The sequence below is a fragment of the Anabrus simplex genome, chromosome 9 (genome assembly GCF_040414725.1).
Source record: "Anabrus simplex isolate iqAnaSimp1 chromosome 9, ASM4041472v1, whole genome shotgun sequence".
Classification (NCBI taxonomy): domain Eukaryota; kingdom Metazoa; phylum Arthropoda; class Insecta; order Orthoptera; family Tettigoniidae; genus Anabrus; species Anabrus simplex.
The window spans coordinates 25,148,557-25,170,829 of record NC_090273.1 but is presented as its reverse complement, the minus strand read 5'-3'; the positions used below and the strand labels follow the sequence as shown (position 1 = coordinate 25,170,829).

The window sequence follows — 22,273 nt, the reverse complement described above, 5'->3', positions numbered from 1 at the left end:
TTATCCAAAATTTCAGCATTACATAATTAATCATCCCAACATTAATATGATTTTAGAAACGAAAATTATTGAGCTGACGAACTATACTATTACAGGGAATATATACTATGGCTTAAATTATTCTAAATTATGAATTAAAGAAATATTTAGTTAGTGAATGGGCCTGTATGTTATTTATAATGACAGCTCTAAGTTATGATGTGAGAAATAATTACCCAATGTAGTGTTTAATTATGTACCCCATTCTTATAATCATCGTCAAAACTACTATAATCGCCAATGTGAAACCAAATTTTTACCGCAATTCACTACTACATGATATTTTACAAACAGTAGACAAATATTACTTTATTGTTGAGGTTTATCTTGCATTTAAAGCAGCCTGTGTTCGTATTTCCTGTTTTTAATTACTCAAAAAATCAATCAAAATCAATAATGATCTGCATTTAGAGCAGTCGCCCAGGTGGCAGATTCCCTATCAGTTGCTTTTCTAGTCTTTTCTTAAATGATTTCAATGACATTGGAAATTTATTGAAGATCTCCCTTGGTAAGTTGTTCCAATTCCTAACTCCCATTCCTATAAATGAATATTTGCCCCAATTTGTCCTCTTCAGTTCCAACATTACCTTCATATTGTGATCTTTCCTACTTTTAAAAACCGCCACTCAAACTTATTCGTCTACTAATGCCATTCCACGCCATCTCTCCACTGACAGCTTGGAACATACCACTTAGTCGAGCTGCTCGTCTTCTTTCTCCCAGTTCTTCCAAGCCCAGACTTTGCAACATTTTTGTAACGCTACTCTTTTGTCGGAAATCACCCATAACAAATTGAGCTGGTTTAAAAAATATTTTTTCCAGTTCTTGAATCAAGTAATCCTGGTGAGGGTCCCATACACTGGAACCATACTCTAGTTGGGGTCTTACCAGAGACTTATATGCCCTCTCCTTTACATCCTTACTACAACCCCTAACACCCTCATAACTATGTGCAGAGATCTGTACCCTTTATTTACAAACATATTTATGTGATCACCCCAATGAAGATCTCTACTTATATTCGTTTATTTGTTTGTTTGTTTGCTTGTGCAATCCTTATTTTGAATAGATTGCTGTTGTAAGTAAATAATAAATAGATTTAAAACACTCGTGTCCTCATCCCGAGGTGGTGCAGCTCTTTTCAGGCACACCCCCGTTGGAGGTGAGCTGCATGTACCATTTCAACCACATAGCAGCCCTCCTGCCATTCTTAAATTCCTGGCAGTACCGGCAATCAAACCCGGGCCCCTGAGGACGGCGGCTAATAACACTAACCCTCACGCTACGGAGGCGTAAAATAGATAAATAATTGTTTAATATGTGTATATTCTGCTGTGAATATTTAATGAAAATTTTCAGAGAAAATGTTTATAGGATTTTCATCGAAGATGCTTGCTGCTTTCAGCACTGGTTTGGATACACTCTCAATGTTTCCCACTGAACCGGACCAATACCGGACAAATTACATACATGCATACTCTTATTGTTCCTTGTTGCCACATACGTATTCTGTGTGTGTATGTGTCAAAATGATTAATTAGACTTTACTGAATATTAATTAAGATGTAATTAATCACAAAAGGAACTAATCTCATCTCAGTTTTGTGTACGTTACCTGTCCGTCTTAATGAGCTCAGTCGGGATGAGGTGATGTGATTTCCAAGAATCAAGACAATCGTCTGTGATTTATTAGCCAGTGTCTGATCAGCAAGAGCATCTTAATAACCTTCAGGCGTTCATTGATCACTAAATCTAGAGAGATTAAAAACACCAGTACACTCCTTCACACGAGAAACAAACAGTAACCAGAAGAAGATTAGACCTTAGCACGGAATAGTTAGCGAAATTTCATTGGAAAATACGTAAATATAGTCAATACTATTCACCAACTCACAGGTTAGGAGAATGATACAAGTTTTATTAAGTTTCCGTCCACGTAGATTATTTTTTCCTGAGACACAGTGTATCCTGTACACTTTGTCTTCTGATATGGGCTAGAACAAATTTGCTACCATCAATGAGCTGCCTCGGTCTCTTCCTTGTCGTTCACAATGTTATTCCTTTTCCAGTCAGTGGCTGTGATGAATGGTCTTTTAGTTTCCTCCTGAGTGTTACCCATAACCTGTAGGCCATTTTCCACCTGTCTGAACCAAGTTGGCTGGGTCTTGTTATCTTTGAAATAGATAAAGATATTATTATTATTATTATTATTATTATTATTATACCTCCCAACTGATTGCTCAGACCATGTCGTTTCAGGAGGTCATATGAGAAACAAACTTAGAATTAGAAACGTTTCTTAACAACTTTTGCTACCAGTGCAATTATATTCAAGACAGTTTCCATTATTCTAGGAAAATATATATCATAACATAATCAATATACTGAGATTTTTAATATTCTGAGAAAAATAACTATAAATGTAGAAAAAATGTCTATAACTTCCATCTCGGAAGTGATGAACCAACCCACAATTAGTTTACTTAAAATTTGACATAATCACTGAATGACGTGACTCAGTTCAGCTACTATAACGAATCTCACGCCTACAAAGCTAAGGGGTGTGGGTGCTATAAAAGTTCAGAAAATAGCCCCATTTACTACCATCACGGTCAGAAACAATGGTGTAACGTCCCTTATTGCCTAATTAGGCGACGTGACTCGAAACAAGAACTAAGTCCAGCGACCTGGGTGGCTCCGGTGTGACGGTCAAGGGCTCGGCTTTGTCGGTGCTGAGGTCCTGCGATCGAAGCAGACCGGGTCATGGCGCTCTGCATGGCGTTACCACTTCATTAATCACTCGCCGGTCCTCGGTTGTGTGAGTGTGGGTGTGTGTGTCAAAATGGTGAGTCAGCTAGTAACCGAAGAGTTGCGTGGGATTCTTGTCCCTCTCTATAATCTATCTATCCATCCATCTATCTATCTATCCATCCGGTCTTCTCGGTTGTTTAGGTGTGTCACGCAATCTCTATGATGTGGTTAATTGTTCAGAGAGATTTCAAGCTCCGAATTAGGAAAAAATATACCCTTAAGATATCAGTCCGGCCCATCGATACCCGGCCGGGTCAGGATTTTAATCGCGAATGATTAATTGTTCTGGCTCAGGGATTGGGTGTTTGTTTTTGTCCCAACATTCTCCTCTTCACGTTCAGGCAACACACTACCAACCATCAGAGATTACACATTTTTCGAAGGATTCGTGGACGCAGTTACGATTCTGAATGCCATTATTCAGTACCAAATATGTCTCAGTGATGATCATACTGCCTAATCATAAATGATACTGAGATATAAATAAATGGTACATAAAAATGAAGCCTGCATCAGTTGAAAAACAAATAACGAACAGTGAGAACATTCATATAACATATGTTACTATAGTAGAGGATTATTATAGTCCGTGTCCCACTGTGCTTTCTCTTTGGCTGAATGGTCAGCATAGCTGCCTTCGGTCCATTGAGCGCCAGCTTCGATTCCCAGCCAGGCTGGGGATTTTAATCACGCCTTGTTAATTCCCCTAGTTCGGGGACTGATGACGGTTTCGTCAAAAATTAGTTCATTACCTCCTGTCCTGTTCTACCGTAGAAGATAAATTTAAAGTGAGTTTCTTCAACATTATCAAAAGTATAAAATATGGTTGGCTGAATGTTCGGAACAGGGCGAAATTGAAGAGAAACATCACAGTAAGCATTATGGACAATGCATTTTTAAAGTTCACAATATTGCCAAATATACAAATTTTCAATTCATGCATGATTATGCCTACTGGCTACAACAAAGTAGATTCTTCATGAACATGCATGTTTATAATCTAATAAATGTTGCAATTTAAGATAATTTGAACACAAACGCACACAAAGAAAACAAAGTTAGTAATTTGTAAGTTAATCTAATATACTGGCACTGCCTCTTCACCCTCAAACTTTGTTTCACTATAAAGAGCGGTTTTACCCAACGATGTATGATTTCCGTACCTGAAAAGAACCCCTTGTAAGGCAGAAAATCAAGGAAATGAAAAGCAGAATTGCTCTTGTTAAACAGGCTTTCAAAGTAAAAGAATTCTTTTAACAAATACCCATATAAGTTTAGGAACAAGAAAGGCTTTTGTGAAATCCTTTGTCTGGAGCGTACTCCCCCCGTGGGTGGGGGGTGGTAGAATAACACTCACGGTTTCCTCTGCCTTTCGTAAGAGACTCTGAACTTTGGAGCGTGGGTTGGCGACCACGGGTCCCTTAGCTGAGTCCTATCATTGCTTCCACTTACTTGTGCCAGGCTCCTCACTTTCATCTATCCTATCCGACCTCCCTTGGTCAACTCTTGTTCTTTCCCCACCCCGACGCTATTAGGTTTGCAAGGGCTAGGGAATCTTTCATTTTCACTCCCTTTGTGGTCCTGGTCTTCCTTTGGCCGATATCTTCATTTTTTGAAGTGTCAGATCTCTTCCATTTCCCCCCCCCCCTCTGATTAGTGTTATATAGAGGATGGTTGCCTAGTTGTACTTCCTCTTAAAACAATAATCACCACCATCTGGAGTGTATTACTTTACGGTTGTGAGAGCTGGACTATTGAGAAAAAAGGAAAGAGAAAAAAGGCGAATCGAGATGTTCTAGAGGAAATGAATGAACAACGGAGACTGATGGCTTTTAGTGCCGGGAGTGTCCGGGGACAAGTTCGGCTCGCCAGATGCAGGTCTTTTAATTTGACTCCGGTAGGCGACCTGCGCGTCGTGATGAGGATGAAATGTTGATGAAGACGACACATACACCCAGCCCCCGTGCCAGCGAATTGAACCAATTAAGGTTAAAATTCCCGACTCTGCCGGGAATCGACCCCTGTGACCAAAGGCCAGCACGCTAACCATTTAGCCATGCAGCCGGACAACGGAGACTGATAAATGATATGGAAAGAAGGAAGATAAAAACTTGTGGGCCATATCCTGAGACATTATGACTTCCTAGTAAACGTCTTTTACGGAAAAATACTAGGAAAAAAGGAAGAGGAAGACCAAGAAAGACATACTTGATGGAAAAGAAGTGAAAAGAACTGGGGGGAGAATAGTTGCAGCGACAGTGTGTGATGAAAGCAAAAAAGTAATTTTCCTAAATCATGCCATTTTGCATGTTTAGGTCTAATTTTTCAGACGACTCGTAAAGTATTAAACTTTTTCCCTTGCGTGGGGGAAGGAATAACTGCAGAAAACTTGATGATAAAAATGCAGACATGCATTTCGAGGTCCAACAGTTAAAACAGCCTGCCATCAGTACGCGGCGCAAAATACCTTGTAGGATGAGGGTAAGTGTAAGAATTAGAGCGAGTACGAGAGAGAGAGAGAGAGAGAGAGAGGAGTCGGAACAGACAGTAAGACTGTCATAATACAACCCATGATTTAATACGGTCGGCTGCTGGTTCTCTTCTCTCTGCTATTACGTCACATCAAAGTACCATAAACTATGATTTAATGTCCTGATATTAACTTGATTTAACACACAATCTTCATGTCGGTAATGAAACAATCGCCACTTTGTTTTACATTCTACAATGTGTTGATCTGATAATAATACGGCATTGACTGACACTGGGAGAGATGGACCTGACTGTAGGAATGGTTTGAAGTGCATGCTCGAGTTTTGGCCACGACATCATACTTATAGAATCCTTGTATTCTGCAAAAACACATGTTAATATCCCAACACCCAGGTTTGTGGGGAAGGATCATTCGAACACACAAACGAATTCCATTTTACGCATGTCAATCAATCAATCAATCAATCAATCAATCAATCAATCAATCAATCAATCAATCAATCAATCAATCAATCAATCAATCAATCAATTAATCATAGAAAATTTATCGAACATCTCCCTTGGTAAATTATTCCAATCTCTAATTACTCTTCCTACAAACGAGTATTTTCCCCAATTTATCCTTTTGAATTCTAACTTTAATTTCATATTATGATCTTTAATATCTTCAAAAACTCCACTCAGGATTATTCCTCTTCTGAAGTCCTTCCACACCATCTCTCAGTGACAGCTTGGACCATTACCACTTAGTCGAGCTGTTCGGCTCCTTACTTCCAAGTCTTCCCAGCAAAAAGTCTGCAACATTTTCTTTTGTCAGGAATAACCCAGAACAAAGCGTACTTCTTTTCTCTGGATCTTCTCCATTTCTCGTATCATGTAATCCTGGTGATGGTCCCTTACACTGCAACAATTCTCTAATTGGCATCTTACTAGTGACTTTTACGCCCTCTTGTTTACATCCTTACTACAACCCCGTTTTATGCGTTTACCCCAATGAAGATCATTCCTTATAAAAAACAACTACCGTAGGTACGTATAATGATCTCCACCTCAACAACACTGAGAGAACTTTTTTTCATCCCTTTTACCATTATAATATTGTCCACTGCCCCTTTCACAGCATTATCGAGGTCTTTTTTTCAATCGCTCACCATCTGTGACATTTATTACTCTATACAGTGTGGTCCCATTAAATTTCATTTTGTGAATAAGATGTCGCTTAAAGTATGATCATGTCACTCTAGAGTCTCCATCAGCATTAAAATCAGATTTTAACGTAAATAATTATAAAGATGTTGCCTTATTCGTCCTGGTCTTTGTTCTATTTCATTTGGGGATATTCTTCACACCAATTCCTACTGTCCCTGGATATTATTGGATTCAGTTGGGTTTCTTGGGAGTTTTTATTTACAACGCATCTAAGGTATTCTGCGGCCTTTCGGTTAAGTTCTTATACGTTACTACAATTAAAATATAGACATATACCGGATATATTTCAATATAAACCGAATCCAGGAGGTCTTTGATTTTATGACCCTAATTTTGCCACCTTTCTATCATCTAAGAAATCTGGTTCTGCTCAGTTCTGGAGAAAGAAACGTTCTACACGAAAATGTAAGATTTCTCTAAGTTGAATTCATGTGAATTACCCCGAAAAATTCAATACAATATTTTTGATCCACTGAGCACTCAAGAGGGCCTGGATTATACTCACTTGGAAAAGTAATAGCACCTTCGGAATGACTGGAACCAGAATAATTTCTCTCTGTTACTATGTCTCAAGTCTGTGCCCAGTTTCATGTCATTCTGTCGGTTGCTTCGATGCGTGCGTTTGTTTCGAAGCGAGTGAATTTAATACTTCAGAATTCAGGCTCAAGTGTTGGTTACGATATTTTCCTTATAGAATTATTTTAACAACGCTCGATTTGTTCTGGGTGATTTCCGACAAAAGAGTAGCGTTACAAAAAAAAATGTTGCAAAGTTTGGGTTGGGAAGAATTGAGAGAAAGAAGAAGAGCTGCTCGACTAAGTGGTATGTTCCGAGCTGTCAGCGGAGAGATGGCGTGGAATGACATTAGTAGACGAATAAGTTTGAGTGGCGTTTATAAAAGTAGGAAAGATCACAATATGAAGATAAAGTTGGAATTCAAGAGGAAAAATTGGGGCAAATATTCATTTATAGGAAGGGGCGTTAGGGATTGGAATACTTACCAAGGGAGACGTTCAATAAATTTCTAATTTCTTTGAAATCATTTAGCAAAAGGCTAGGAAAACAACAGGTAGGGAATATGCCACCTGGGCGACTGCCCTAAATGCAGAACAGTATTGATTGATTGATTAATTGATTGATTGATTGATTTTATCATATATCGATAGGGACGCTAGCGAAGTGATCTCGGTTTCGAAACCCGGAAATTTGAAGTAAGACTTTAAACAGGACCAGTACACGACAGCACAAAATAGGCTCAAACTCGCTACTGAATTTCACAGTGAGCCAAGATATTCTGTTGATCCCACATAATCCCAAATGAACACGAAGACGACGAAAATAATGTTGTGCGTAAGTTCTGCGAATGATAGTTTGCTTACAAGTTTGGAATAGTGTGGATCTTAATCTTTGTGAAGCTCCATTAATTTCCACAAGTGAAACTAACTATGCCATATATCCCAAAATGTTTAATGTTGCTCTTATAGGATCAAACATTGTAGAAATATGTCTGCTGCATAGCAGGTCTACCACGTGAGTATGCCATCATAGTACCTGTCAGGAGCGTCTCTTACTTCAGAGTATTCTTTTAAGAGATCCACTTATTTTCTCGTCACTTACGTCGGCACTATTTCAGGCGCGGCTATGTAAGATGGACGTAAACCACACATACTCTCATATATTCTCCATTACCCACGCAAAGATACGATCCACAGACTCCTGTCATGATGAATTAGCAAGCTTTGAGTAGGCTAAATGCCGACATTTAAGTCATTAAGATTTTCTTTTACCACCAGCATGTTGCCCCACCTCCCTTCAGACATTCCATATTTGAGGTGCATTTAAAGCGTTTATATAGTTGAAGAGTACGGTAAATCAGTACATATTTCCTGAACTGGAAGACAGAGTTGGATTATTTAGAACCCTAATATTTGATTGCAGAAAGTACAACCAGAATCAGTCGAAGTTTATGAAACGCTTCTCACGATAAACACTCCTCTAACAGCCGTACAACTTTATTAGCGTACCGTTATATCCGAATATATCTAGCCATAATTTATTTTCTATCCGCAGCCAATACAACAATATGAACATATCCACTCTGCTTAAAGGTCGCTCACATCGCCCTGTTTTTACTTATCGAAGCTTACCAACCAGTAGAAAACATGCCATGACAAGGCTCATGGCGAGAAGATATAGTGCTCCACCCATGCCTCAATCACAGGCAGAGCTTGACTGTATGCTCTGCCAGATCGAATGCTACTTAAAGATCACAATATGAAAATAAAGTTGGAATTCAAGAGGACAAACTGGGGCAAATATTCATTTATAGGAACGGGGGTTAGGGATTGGAAGAACTTACCAAGGGAGACGTTCAATAAATTTCCAATTTCTTTGAAATAATTTAGGAAAAGGGCGACTGCCCTAAATGCAGATCAGTATTGATTGATTGATTGATTGATTGATTGATTGATTGAAGAATGCACTTTTAAAATATTACAGCAGCAAATGTCTTACTGTTGTAAATCAGTTCACTGGAAGTGCATCGGAATATGTATGTCAACAGTATAACAGAAGCAATATGAAATAAAAGAGCTCGTTGTCTTTGGGATTCGAGCACGAATTTCTCGCTTTTCGGACGGGTCCGTTAACTTATTCAACAAGGATAGACAAGACATTAAAAAAACCACTCGCTTATTTAATACTGGATTGAATGTGTTTTGGCAACCTCTATCGAGAAATGATTGGATTATTATGAAACCACATCCGCCTTAGAATTACCGATTTGAGAGAAATTTGAATGGAGATTTAAGCTGATCTTCGGTTCAGAGTGTCCCGGGTTTGATTCCGGACGACCGGGCGAAGGATCTTAACTGCGTTTAGTTAATTCTGGTAGCTCGAGGGATCGGTGATAGCGATCGCCTTAATACAAATCTCCATTCACAAATACTATATTCCACTACCAACCTTAACAGAAACACACTATAGTGAATACGTCCCGCCACACAGGTTTGGTGTCAGGAAGGGCGTCCGGTCGTAAAACTGGCGTAACATTATTCATGCTGTCTCTAGATAACTGGCACGCAATGTAACTCCTACGGGACAAAATTCCGATAACTCGGGGTCTCCGCAAACAAGATAATTGGAAAAAAAGTCAGGAAACAAATAAAAGGGAACTCATCTCTAAAACATTTCAAGTTTCAAAAATTTAGTTACGGTAGTTTCTGCGCACGGTTAAGGGAGAATTTGTTGGGTGTAACTGACTAAAACAATGTAAGTTCTTTCATAGTAAATTGAAAAGTTTGAGAAGTCTTATAAATGGAATACAATGAGTCTCATCTGGCTAACCAGGTTGAAATGGTAAAATATATGAAGGGGACACGAAATGTCAGTACTATTGGAAAAGGAATTTATTGACAGTTCAAATCTAAAAATACAAGCAAATCAGTGGCCCTGATGGATAGAGCCCAACCGACATGCAATACATTCCAATTTATTCATAATGACAGAGGTGTAGAAATGTATTACTTGTTCTTTCCGAAAGCAGACAAGACAACCCGACTGGCAGAGAGACGCCTTAGTAATTTAAAACAAGGTGGAATGTACGCCTGCCCTCAAATTAGATATGGAAGAAGATTTTGCATAATTCCAAGCCGCATTTCATCACCTACTCGAATACAAAGGAGGACGAAGGTGGTGCTCTCTCGTGTAAGCAGTTATACAGAGTTCGAGTTTGTCGACCTATCGAACGTACTCCGTAACCCTCGTAACACATTCGCCGAATCTCAGGCCAATCACAAGTTTCTAAGATAAATCAGAGAAACAGCGTAAGAAAATATTAGGAGTAATAAACTTGCAATGCTATTCAGAAGTCAACCAATGTATTTTTATAGGGCTTCTCAATAATGTAGACGCGGTTCGAATCCCGGACAATTCATATGGGATTTTTGAAATGGAAAGGAACGTCCCTGTGGTTCGGATCCCATGTTAAACTAGAGGTCCAAGGCTATGGAAACTAATTTGGTTATTAGGATGTGTCCTCTAGCCCGTTCTTGCGTTATGTAGTGACTGTCACATACATTCTAGGGATTTGAATGGACCGAACCCCTAATGTTTATACAAATCTCAAAACATAACCGTTGTGCAGATTAGACTACACTTGTTACCCGCTTCAGCAAGGTTGCGTTCTAACCTATTACTGCCTAAAAATCCGGGCTCTAGTGATCACGATACCAAGTGTCACATAAAAACTCCTAAGTTTCTTTTTTACAAGTTGCTTTATGACGCACCGACACAGATAGGTCCTATGGATACAATGGAATAGGAAAGGGCTAGGAGTGGGAAGGAAGTGGCTGTGGCCTTAAATAAGGCACAGCCCTACCGTTTGCCTGGTGTGTAAATGAGAAACCACGGAACACCATCTTCAGGGCTGCCGACAGTGGGGTTCGAACCCACCATCTCCCGAATACAGGATGCTGGCTGTACTTAAGCGACTGCAGCTATCGATCTCGGTAAAAACCCCTAGTTCCTTAGCTTATAGCATAATAACTTACTCCAAGGACTATGCAGAGTGTTGCCAAACGGTAGAGCATTGTGTTGTTTTGGGGTGTACTATCCGCCCTCTCATTACTTCTCAGCACTCTGTATAAGATCGACTACAATAGATAAATAATGGAAACGCAAATGAGTATATTCATTAGAGAATTCTCAGATTGCAAATAAGTTAAATTCCATCGTGTGCAGTGCAATACCACTGTAATTGTGGGTTGATGAATAATCCATTACTTTGTTAAATGATAAAAAGTAAGTACCGTACTTCTGTTCTGTGTAACGAACTTTATCACCAACGTTCACTCAAAACTGGCATGAGAAAATGAAATATATTTCACACTTTGTATGTTCGGGTAAACGTAGTTGCTAAATGTCTTGAACTGAACACAAGTAAGAAGCTTTTTTCCAGAAGGTATCAAATCGAAAAAAAAATTAAAAATTGAGAAGATGGTAAACAAACGTTCGTAGGAAGCTCCATAATGTGAAAGAGAAGTAATCTTCAAAACATCTCAAATCTCAAACAGGGCGTTGAAAATCAGGTTTGATGCCAATAAGTACAAAATTCCACGAGGTGAAGAATTGGACAAAACATAGCGTATCCATGCATCCATTGAGGAGCTACTCCTGGGGCACCAGCAGCAGGAGAACACTTGTTTAATTCACATTGCTGTGTTCGAGGATTTAATTTCATATGAAACTAATCTTCCGTCACTGTAGATAAGTTAATTTTGATCACTTTATATTTAAATACAATCAGTTCCCTGACGACTGCAGTGAAATGTATTCCTTTCAGTTGGACGTATTTACAGCTTCAGTACCAAAAGTACCAAATCCATCCCTTTTCATAAATATGTCTTAAACTACATAAGTAGTAAAGGAAATACTTTGTATGATAATGCATTTATTCTATGTGAAAATAACATAAGTGGCAGAATGGAATTATCCGTTGAACTTTTACAGTCTGTGTTTTCCCCTCTCTGCTATAACACTTTAATTTTGAATTTGGTATGTTTTGAAAATAAGCTTCGCAATTCTGTTCATAGTGGCGCTAGTGTGAACACGTGAGGTGGTCTGATATAGTGAGGAATTGTGAATGAGATCTACAAAGACAAAAGAACCTGGAAGGCAATTGGGAAGATATTTGCCCCTAAACGGCACTGATAAGGCTCTGATAACGATAATAAGCATGCGGATGATGATGATGATGATGATGATGATGATGATGATGATGATGATGTGAGGTTATATATGTTCTCTCTAAAACACCACACTCTTGACTTTACAAGCGAGAATCTTTAGTATCTGCTGTTCATTAAGCGACGGTGTTAATTTCATTATTTCGTTTAGTTAGATGTTTTTGTTCCAATATTCTTAATTCCATGCACCTACTATTAAAAGGCGATGACTTAAAATATTGACAATATAATAATAATAATAATAATAATAATAATAATAATAATAATAATAATAATAATAATAATAATAATAATAATAATAATAATGATAATAATAATAAAAACCAAACCCCATGGCACTACAGCCCTTGAAGGGCCTTGGCCTACCAAGCGACCGCTGCTCAGCCTGAAGGCCTGCAGATTACGAGGTGTCGTGTGGTCAGCACTACGAATCCTCTCGGCCGTCATACTTGGCTTTCTAGACCGGAGCCGCTATCTCACCGTCATATAGCTCCTCAATTCTAATCACGTAGGCTGAGTGGACCTCGAACCAGCCCTCAAGTCCAGGTAAATATCCCTGACCTGGCCGGGAATCGAACCCGCGGCCTCCGGGTAAGAGGCAGGCATGCTGCCCCTACACCACAGGGCCGGCTAATAATAATAATAATAATAATAATAATAATAATAATAATGCCTGTCTGAAATGAGCGAATATATGTTGCCTATTCTGAGTAATGGGGTATTACCGAAGAGTCTAATACGGAAACCTTGACCTTCATCTACATTACTCAAACCGACAGATAAAAAAGAAGCTTGGGTTGCGCGCCTGACGAAGTTTTCAACCACAAGTTGACTGGTCGACCAGCCGACTCGGACATTCGACCTTCGGAATCGCTTAAAAGCAAGGCGACCTTACACAGAAGAACAACAGAACAACATTTTACGAGAAGATACGAGATGCTAGGCATCGATGTGAATGAGAATTAACGACCAGAATATTCAATATACAAACCAAGACGTATTCATTCCACATAAAAGGAGGACTAAGAGTTAAATATCTCATGCAGGACAGACGGCATGATGCTGATCGCTTCTGAGGGAGCAGTCTGCTAAGCGTGTCAAAATCACTTTCAAAAGAAAATTAATAACGATAGAAATCGGCGATAGAGAAGAATGACAACGTTCTATTCCTTTACGTAGTCCGGAAGATAGCGGTTAAAACCTACCTTTTCATTTGGATGAACACACAATAGTATAACGAGGCAAGCCTCTTAAAACAAAAATCACCACCACCACCACCACCACCACCTTTGAAATATAAAAATGAGCGTTACCAACAATAAAAGGGATTATTACACTACCATTTTAGATTTACCACGATGAGAAACCCTTAATTTTTGTTTCCCGTGTAGCCTTCAATATTGAAAAAGTTGAAAATCGTTGATAATAATGTCACTTCAGAACTCATGATACAAGCCTACGGATGCTTGCAGTCAACCCTATCTTATCGAGTATGAATACCTTTCTAATTATTAGCGTAAGAACTGCTTTCTGTTACTGTACCTTAGCCAACGGCCGTGCCCGTGTTGAAATACCGGGGGATCTCCGAAGTTAAGCAACATTGGGCGTGGTCAGGAGTTGGATGGGTTGCCACGCGCTGTTGGTGGGGGGTAAGGGAATGGAGGAGTGGAAAGGAACTGGCCACCCTACCGCTCCGGCTCAGGAACACCTCTGCGGAGGTTCGGACCTGCCTTCGGGCAGAACAACCCTTACCTTACTACTGTAGCTTACCCGTGCATTGATATCTCTAGGTGCCATGATAATTCCTTCTTTTTAAATTTATTTTCGTAACTGAATATTAATTATTACTTTCTGCTTTTCGAAATACTGTAATAATTGCACTATATACCGCGAAAAGTAGGCTTGTTCTGTGAGGTAATCAGTAGGTTGTTGCGGGGTCACTAACACTGTGTGTGCACCTATAACTTGTTCTGATTGCCCTGAGAAAAATGTTCTGTGTTTCAAGATTAGATACGTTCTTTTTCCGTTTGTGATGTCAGGGTGGAAAACGCTCAGAACAATGTTGAATTGGGATTGAACTGAATGGTCTTCCAAATAGTAATGGCATGGGAACTCTCATGATTAACTTAAGAATCACTAACATAACGTAAACAGCTTCACGATCATGAAAACAAAAAGCAGAAGAATAATGTGTGTGAATCATGAAATGAAATAGAAATGGGAAGAATAAGATAATCTCGAGAGCACGCAAACCTAGGCTAATAATGTTTGATAATAATATTTCTAGCCGAGTGCAGCCCTTGTAAGGCAGGCCCTCCGATGAGCGTGGGCGGCATCTGCCATGTGTAGGGAACTGCGTGTTATTGTGGTGGAGGACAGTGTTATGTGTGGTGTGTGAGTTGCAGGGATGTTGGGGACAGCACAAACACCCAGCCCCCGGGCCATTGCAAGTAACCAATGAAGATTAAAATCCCCGACCCGGCAATCGAACCCGGGACCCTCTGAACCGAAGGCCAGTACGCTGACCGTTCAGCCAACGAGTCGGACATAATGTTTGATGATAATGAGAGATAAATGAAGCGACGTCGGTTGAGAAATCAAAACCAATTTTAGTTATCTCCATATAATCACTACACATATATTACCAGCTGTGAACCCCTGCGTTCGTGTATGGAGTATATGCGTAGATGTAAACGCTCTGTTTGAAGAAACTGGGCGAGAGAATCTAATTTTATTTTACTCGGGCGTTTCATTTTCTTCGCACTTGTCTTATGCATGCATTGAACTGTTCAGGCCAAGTATTTATGTTACATTTTGTGTGTGAAATTGCGATGCATCTTGATGGTGTCTTACCACTATCAGACAAGACTATGAAAGCATACATTAAAACATACTCCTACTCATCTCGTATCATTGAAACCTCTCGTAATATGATAGTTTTCATGTACAGCTATTCAGGTCGGAGAAAATCCCACAAGTGATTAACGAAATTTTCACCGAGCTCGATAGCTGCAGTCGCTTAAGTGTGGCCAGTATCTAGTATTCGGGAGATAGTGGGTTTGAACACCATTGTCGGCAGCCCTGAAGATGGTTTTCCGTGGTTTCTCATTTTCACACCAAGCAAATGCTGGGACTGTACCTTAATTAAGGCCATGGCTGCTTTCTTACCACTCCGGACTCATTCCTGTTCCATCGTCGCCATAAGAACTATCTGTGTCGGTGCGACGTAAAGCAACTTGTAAAAAGGAAAGGAAATTTTCACAATTTAAAAAAGGAAGTCTTCGGTCACATTTTATGATGTTCATTAAACCGATATCTTGATAAACTGATATTCTTTTCTCGTCCTAGTACTTTCTTAGCCTCATTTCTCTCTTTGTAGAAGTGTTGGATGTTCTAGCTCGGACAAGGATGCAAAAGCGATGGTCTTTTTCTTTGTGGATATTCCTTAACCCATAGAGTGTGTTTGGGTAAATTTTGAAATCATACCTTGTAAAGTAGTACAGTCTTCAAAAGTTCAGCCTTAGAAAAAATATTAACGTTCATCATATAGGTTTCATGCACACTCTGTAAGAACTCTGGTGGGTTGACAATGACACCTTTTATCTCCAATATTCTTGCAAATTCACCTTCTCAATACCTGGGTAATTCCAGTTACTCAGCAAAACAGTAAACCGATTTATAATGACAGCACTCAGGAGTGCAAAAGGGAAAACCTTGGGACTGTTTCGTTTTGTTGTTTTATTTATAGACTTAGTCAGCTAGTGAGTGAAGTGTTAAGCTGCTCAGATTAGTGAATATTTCACCTTGTAATTGGATGAATATCAATATTAATTTGTTACTGACCAAAACGGTTGAGAGGATTTACAGTATTTAAAAATTTGAAGCAAAAATAAACATGGCTGTAAAGCCCAGGTGGAACACGCGTGGTCAGAGCAACAAATCATCTCGGTCGCTATTACTGGCTTTCTAAAATGTGAAACAAATATAAAACTGGCCTTATGTGAGCCAGAGGCTAATTGCAGAGCGGTGCACTTCATCGTTGCAGACAAAAGTATTAAACCATTCGAGAGGGAGGAGAGGAAAAAAAAAAGAACAGTTCATTGCTGATTGGGCTTGGTGACGGGAATTAGAAGTGGCAACTTTTCTCCGGCAGAGCAAGCACGTTACGTCACATGGCTAACTAAAGTGGACTGAACCAATGTTCGCCGACTCTCATTCTTCTTGTTGGAGAGAACATAAAACCCATGTGTGTGGCTTGTCCAGTTATATGCTTGACCACAGCCCCGTGTTCGACTCTGGGAGCGCTCTTCTCATGACTACACACATGTCAGATCAGTGGACAACATACCCGGATTAAGTTACCCACGCCGTGAGATCAGACGCGGATATTACGCAAGTCCTTTACGGATCTGAAACCAAACTTGGAAAGTGTTAAAATGAGCGTATATTGCATGTCACAGATTTTTTTATTTAGGTAGTTTATGGGTAAGAAACATGATGTTCGTTCGTAATCTGTTTTCCCTCCAGGGTCGGTTTTTCCCACGGACTCAGCAAGGGATCCCACTCTACCGCCTCAAGGGCAGTGTCCTGGAGATTCAGACTTTGGGTCGGGGGATACAACTGGGGAGAATGACCAGTAACTCGCCCAGGCGGCCTCACCTGCTATGCTGAACAGGGGCCTAGTGGAGGGATGGAAAGATGGGATGGGACAGGCAAGGAAGAGGGAAGGAAGCGGCCGTGGCCTTAAGTTAGGTACCATCCCGGCATTTGCCTGGAGGAGAAGTGGGAAACCACGGATAACCACTTCCAGGATGGCTGAGGTGGTAATCGAACCCACCTCTACTCAGTTGACCTCCCGAGGCTGAGTGGACCCCGTTCCAGCCCTCGTTCCACTTTTCAAATTTCGTGGCAGAGCCGGGAATCGAACCCGGGCCTCCGGGGGTGGCAGCTAATCACGCTAACCACTACACCACAGAGGCGGACAAGAAACATGATGTACTCTTTGAAATGATACCACCGAGCTCGATAGCTGCAGTCGCTTAAGTGCGGCCAGTATCCAGTAATCGGGAGATAGTGGGTTCGAGCCCCACTGTCAGCAGCCCTGAAGATGGTTTTCCGTAGTTTCCCATTTTCACACCAGGCAAATGCTGGGGCTGTACCTTAATTAAGGCCACGGTCGCTTCCTTCCCATTCCTAGGCGTTTCCTATCCCATCGTCGCCAAAAGGCATATCTGTGTCGGTGCGACGTAAAGCAAAATAGCAAAAAAAAAAAAACAACAACAAAGAAATGATACCAGCTACTTGAACTCTTCGCCCGGAAGGACGTGGGTTCGAATCCCCGTCAGGAAATCGAAAATTTAAGAAACGAGATTTCCACTTCCGGAGGTGTATATGGCCCTAAGGTTCACTCAGCCTACACCAAACATGAGAACCAGGTTAATTCCTGGGGGCAAAGGCGGCCGGGCGTAGAGCTAACCCCTCTACCCCATCACGTGCCGCGGTTAACAATGGTCGAAGCCTTTACCTTCCACTTCTCCAAGGGCCTTCATAGCCTGTACGGAGGTGTCTTTATCTTTTGTCTACATGAACTCTAGGATGTTCTATAGGTCAGTCAAACCCATCTATGTGATATCCCATGAAATAGTCGGATGTAAAAACTTTTATTTTGGTGATAAGTAATACCTGACAACCTTTCGCCCCAGGATGTGATTATGGCTGTAGTAAGCCGTGTGCTTCCTGGGAGTTGTGCGTTTCTGTGAAAGTAACCATCGTCTCTACTGTATTTTTTTAAATCCAATACCTTGCTTGTGAAACAAGTACATCTTTGTCACCTATAATTGGCAGCTTACCTTCGAGATGAACCCGAGGTCAGGGAGTGCATTCATTGTCAATACAGTTCTTTCCAGGTGATGTGTACGTGAGTTGGACATGTTTACATTCATTAAAACAAATAATGAACTGGATAGGAAACACTTAGGCATCAGAACATCAAAAGTACTGTTTTGAAAGGAATATATGAGTCATTTTAGGAAGTTGTAGATATATTCTAATACCTAATACATTACGGAAAATTAGCAGTGATTCTGGAACCCTTCATTACTCACATTGAAATGTAATAATAATAATAATAATAATAATAATAATAATAATAATAATAATAATAATAATAATAATAATAATAATAATAATAATGGTATTTGCTTTACGTCCCACGGTTCCCGGAGACGCCGAGGTGCTGGAATTTAGTCCCGCAGGAGTTCTTTTACGTGCCAGTAAATCTACCGACACGAGGCTGACATATTTGAGCACCTTCAAATACCACCGGACTGAGCCAGGATCGAACGTGCCAAGTTGGGGTCGGAGGGCCAGCGCCTCAACAGTCTGAGCCACTCAGCCCGTCAAATGTATGCATGTATAGCTTGAATGTGCCTAATAAAATTATTTGATTATCTTTCAAGTCTGTGAAAAATGAAGACATTTATAAGAAGTTACGGGTAGGCTGACAAAGGAAAAGAACGAATACTTTATTATCCAAAATGAATTATGTATGTTACTTATAATAATGTACGCAAATAATGTGGACAAAGGGAAAAAGATAGTGTACAATCCGGCTTCGAAGAATACACACTCAAGAGGGTTGAAGTTATCGGACTCGTGGTAAATGCATTTTTCCTTAAAAACTGTATCATGAAGAAAGGAGCTCTTGCATGATCTACAGTATAGAAATACTGAGGCACCACCCTAGATCAACAACAGGCGATACGATTTTGAGCAACCAGCAAACTTCATTGCCGGATATAATTCTATGTTTCCCAAAATTAATGATTTATGGATTTAATTAAAAATTGTGATGTTTAATTTTTATCATCATCATCATCATCATCATCATCTGCTTACCCTCCAGGTTCGGTTTTTCCCTCGGACTTAGCGAGGGATCCCACCTCTATCGCCGTTTAATTTTTATTTATATTATATATCGCAGCTGCGCCTAGAAAATCCACTCTGTGATCTGATAACATTTCAGTCAGAACTCTGACCAGAAAGGTTTGTGATATCTAAGGTTTAGTATTGCATGAACTGTGATCAACGGATTTTCGTTTGTACGTGATACATGTGTTGCGGGTCAGCATTTTCCCCTCAACATTGTCACATAACTGTGTTTCGAGGCGCTACTTCGATATTATACAAACATTGCACTTTGTCTAATGCGACAGTCCGTTGTGGGCAGAAAATAGATAATAATTGCGTCTGTGCATGTAACATGTATTGTAAAAGGTAGTTCTCAAGTTCAGGTTGTACTTCTTTTGCATTATCAGTGATTTTTGTTAATCTGTGTAGTCTAAGGTCCGACCGGGTCAGGAATGGAATGAATCAAGCCCTTATCTAGCGGCGAGGATAGGAATCGTGCCGGCTGCCGAAGCCTGTCGCACTCCCCTGGGACAATGATTAATGAATGACAGATGAAATGAAATGATATTGGAGAGTGTTGCTGGAATGAAATCTGACAGGGAAAACCGGAGTACCTGGAGAAAAACCTGTCTCGCCTCCGCTTTGTCCAGCACAAATCTCACATGAAGTGACCGGGATTTGAATCACGGGACCCAGTGGTGAGAGGCCGGCGCGTTGCCGCCTGAGCCACGGAGGCTTGGTTTCATTGTAACTGATAAGATGTCCGAATTCAACGGCGACAGAATTAAGTAGCTTTCGTGTGGCAAGGTCCAAATAACTGAATTAAACATTTGTCATGACTCAAGTCTTTCCTTTGCTGTAGCAGAAACTATCCCGAAAGAAGGCTGCTGATTCGTACGAGTTTAATCTCAGAGAATAACCCAAAATATTAGTTCTGACGACTTCCACGACAGATTAATTCTGTGGCATGAAGAACCTCATAATATATCGCTTATTTATCTATGACAATATGCACCTTACCTTACATTCAATATCTATATAGTCTGGCTCTTTGGCTGAATGGTCAACTCAGTGGGTGATCTTCGAATCAGAAGGCTCGGGTTAAATTCCCAGACGGGGCGGGGATTTTTAACCGCATGTGGTTAATTCTTCACGCTTAGCGGCTGGACATTCGTGTTCCTCTTAATGTACATCTTTATTCACATACTACAATACAAATCCCCAGAGAAATACTCAGTAATAAATACATCCCTCCACATAGGTTTCAGTCAACCAATTACCACTGATCTCCATTTAGTGCTGTCACCCAGGTGGCAGATCCCCTATAATCGTTTACCTACATGAATTCAAAGATCATGATATAGACTTTTTGGATTATGCCGTGTCGAGAAAATAAGGTGAAATTCTTTACGCTTCGCAGAGAACTGTGCTCTGCGTCATCAGAAGAAAATCTCGACTGTCCACGAGAAAGGCTTCTTAAACAATGAGCTTTTAAATTCAGACGCCATAATACAAGTGGAAATGGTACGTTCATTCGTCACCAGATGGCTCCCCAGACGCGGCACAGTACTAGCGTTCGAAGCGGAAGCTGACGGAACCATCAGAATCAGTCTAAGAGGGTCACATAATATGTGTATGTAACATATGACATTGACAGGTGTATGATATTGACACAAGCCTGGAATGAAACATCTGGCGATGAGGAACGTACCGAAACTAAATAACAGTACTGAAGGGGCAGGGAAGGGACCTACCTACCTAAATCCTTAATGGCTGGCAACCAGGTATTACTTCATTGATACCTGTGTCCCTGTTGAAATTGTGAGGATTTCTACGTATTTCCACAGCTTCCCGTATAATGCTGAACCTGTAGTGTCTAAAGTCGGTAAGAGCTCGAGCATCTTGGAACATGACATAATGACCCGACGATAGAGCGTGTTCAGCTATTGCTAATTTATCTGGCTGGTTGAGACGAATATTAACGTTCATGTTCCTTGCTACGGGTACCAATGGAGCGGCATGTTTGGCCGATGTATACCTTACGTCAAATACAGGGAATTTTGTATATCCCAGGATCTAAAATTGTTCACAATTTGTCCTTGGTTTTACCTAGACTGTGAGCAATTTTAGTGGCGGTGCCAAATACGGTTTTTATATTGTGTTTGGAGAGGACCTTGGTAATTCGATTTGTGGTGTTGTGAATGTAAGACAAGCAGGCAGTTCCCTTCACTTCTTCCTTCTGTGAGCTTTGTTTGGTCGTTTCTCTGGGATACATGGCTCTATGAATCTGCAAATCGCTGTAACCATTACCCTTGAACGTGACATTGAACGTGTCCATCTCCGCCTGGATATTTGATGGCTCACAAATTCGTCTCGTCCTCTTGGCGAGTGTCGTGAGAATGCCTTGTTTTTGTGCAAGATGGTGGTGAGAATCTGCATGAGAATAGCGATTTCTGTGGGTAGGCTTACGATAGAGGATATGTCCTAAGGAGACGTCCGGTTTCTTTTCTTGCCAGACATTAAGGATTTAGGTAGGTAGGTCCCTTCCCTGCCCCTTCACTATTGTTATTTCGTCTCGGTACGTTCCTCATCGCCAAATGTTTCATTCCAGTCTTGTGTCAATGTCATACACCTGTCAATGTCATATGTTAGTACACATGTTATGTGACCCTCCTAGACTGATTCTGATGGCCCGTCAGCTTCCGCTTCGAACGCTAGCACTGTGCCGCGTCTGGGGAGCCATCTGGTGACGAATGAACGTACCACTTCCACTTGTATGATAGCGTCTAAATTTAAAAGCTCATTGTTTAAGAAGCCTTTCTCGTGGACAGTCGAGATTTTCTTCTGATGACGCAGAGCACAGTTCTCTGCGAAACGTAAAGAATTTCAACTTATTTTCTTGTCACGGCATAAGCCCAAAAGCCTATATCATGTCTATAAGTATGGACCTTGAAAGCATCAATGAATTCAAGGATCTTGGAAATTTATCGAATATTTCCGTAAAAAAATTATTTCAATTCCTAATTCCTCTTCCTTTTGCCCCAGTTTTATCTCCACTCAAGCTCATT

General features: G+C 40.4%; 1 protein-coding gene across 1 annotated transcript in view; it reads right to left on the bottom strand.

Annotated features, from left to right (window-relative positions):
* Positions 1-21,194, bottom strand: part of ds (dachsous cadherin-related 1) — a 231,259-nt gene extending 210,065 nt beyond the window's left edge. The window contains exon 1 of the mRNA XM_068229134.1: positions 20,997-21,194. Coding sequence (XP_068085235.1) covers positions 20,997-21,194 — 198 coding nt within the window. The remainder of the gene's footprint in view (positions 1-20,996) is intronic.
* Between the last annotated feature and the right edge of the window lie 1,079 nt (positions 21,195-22,273).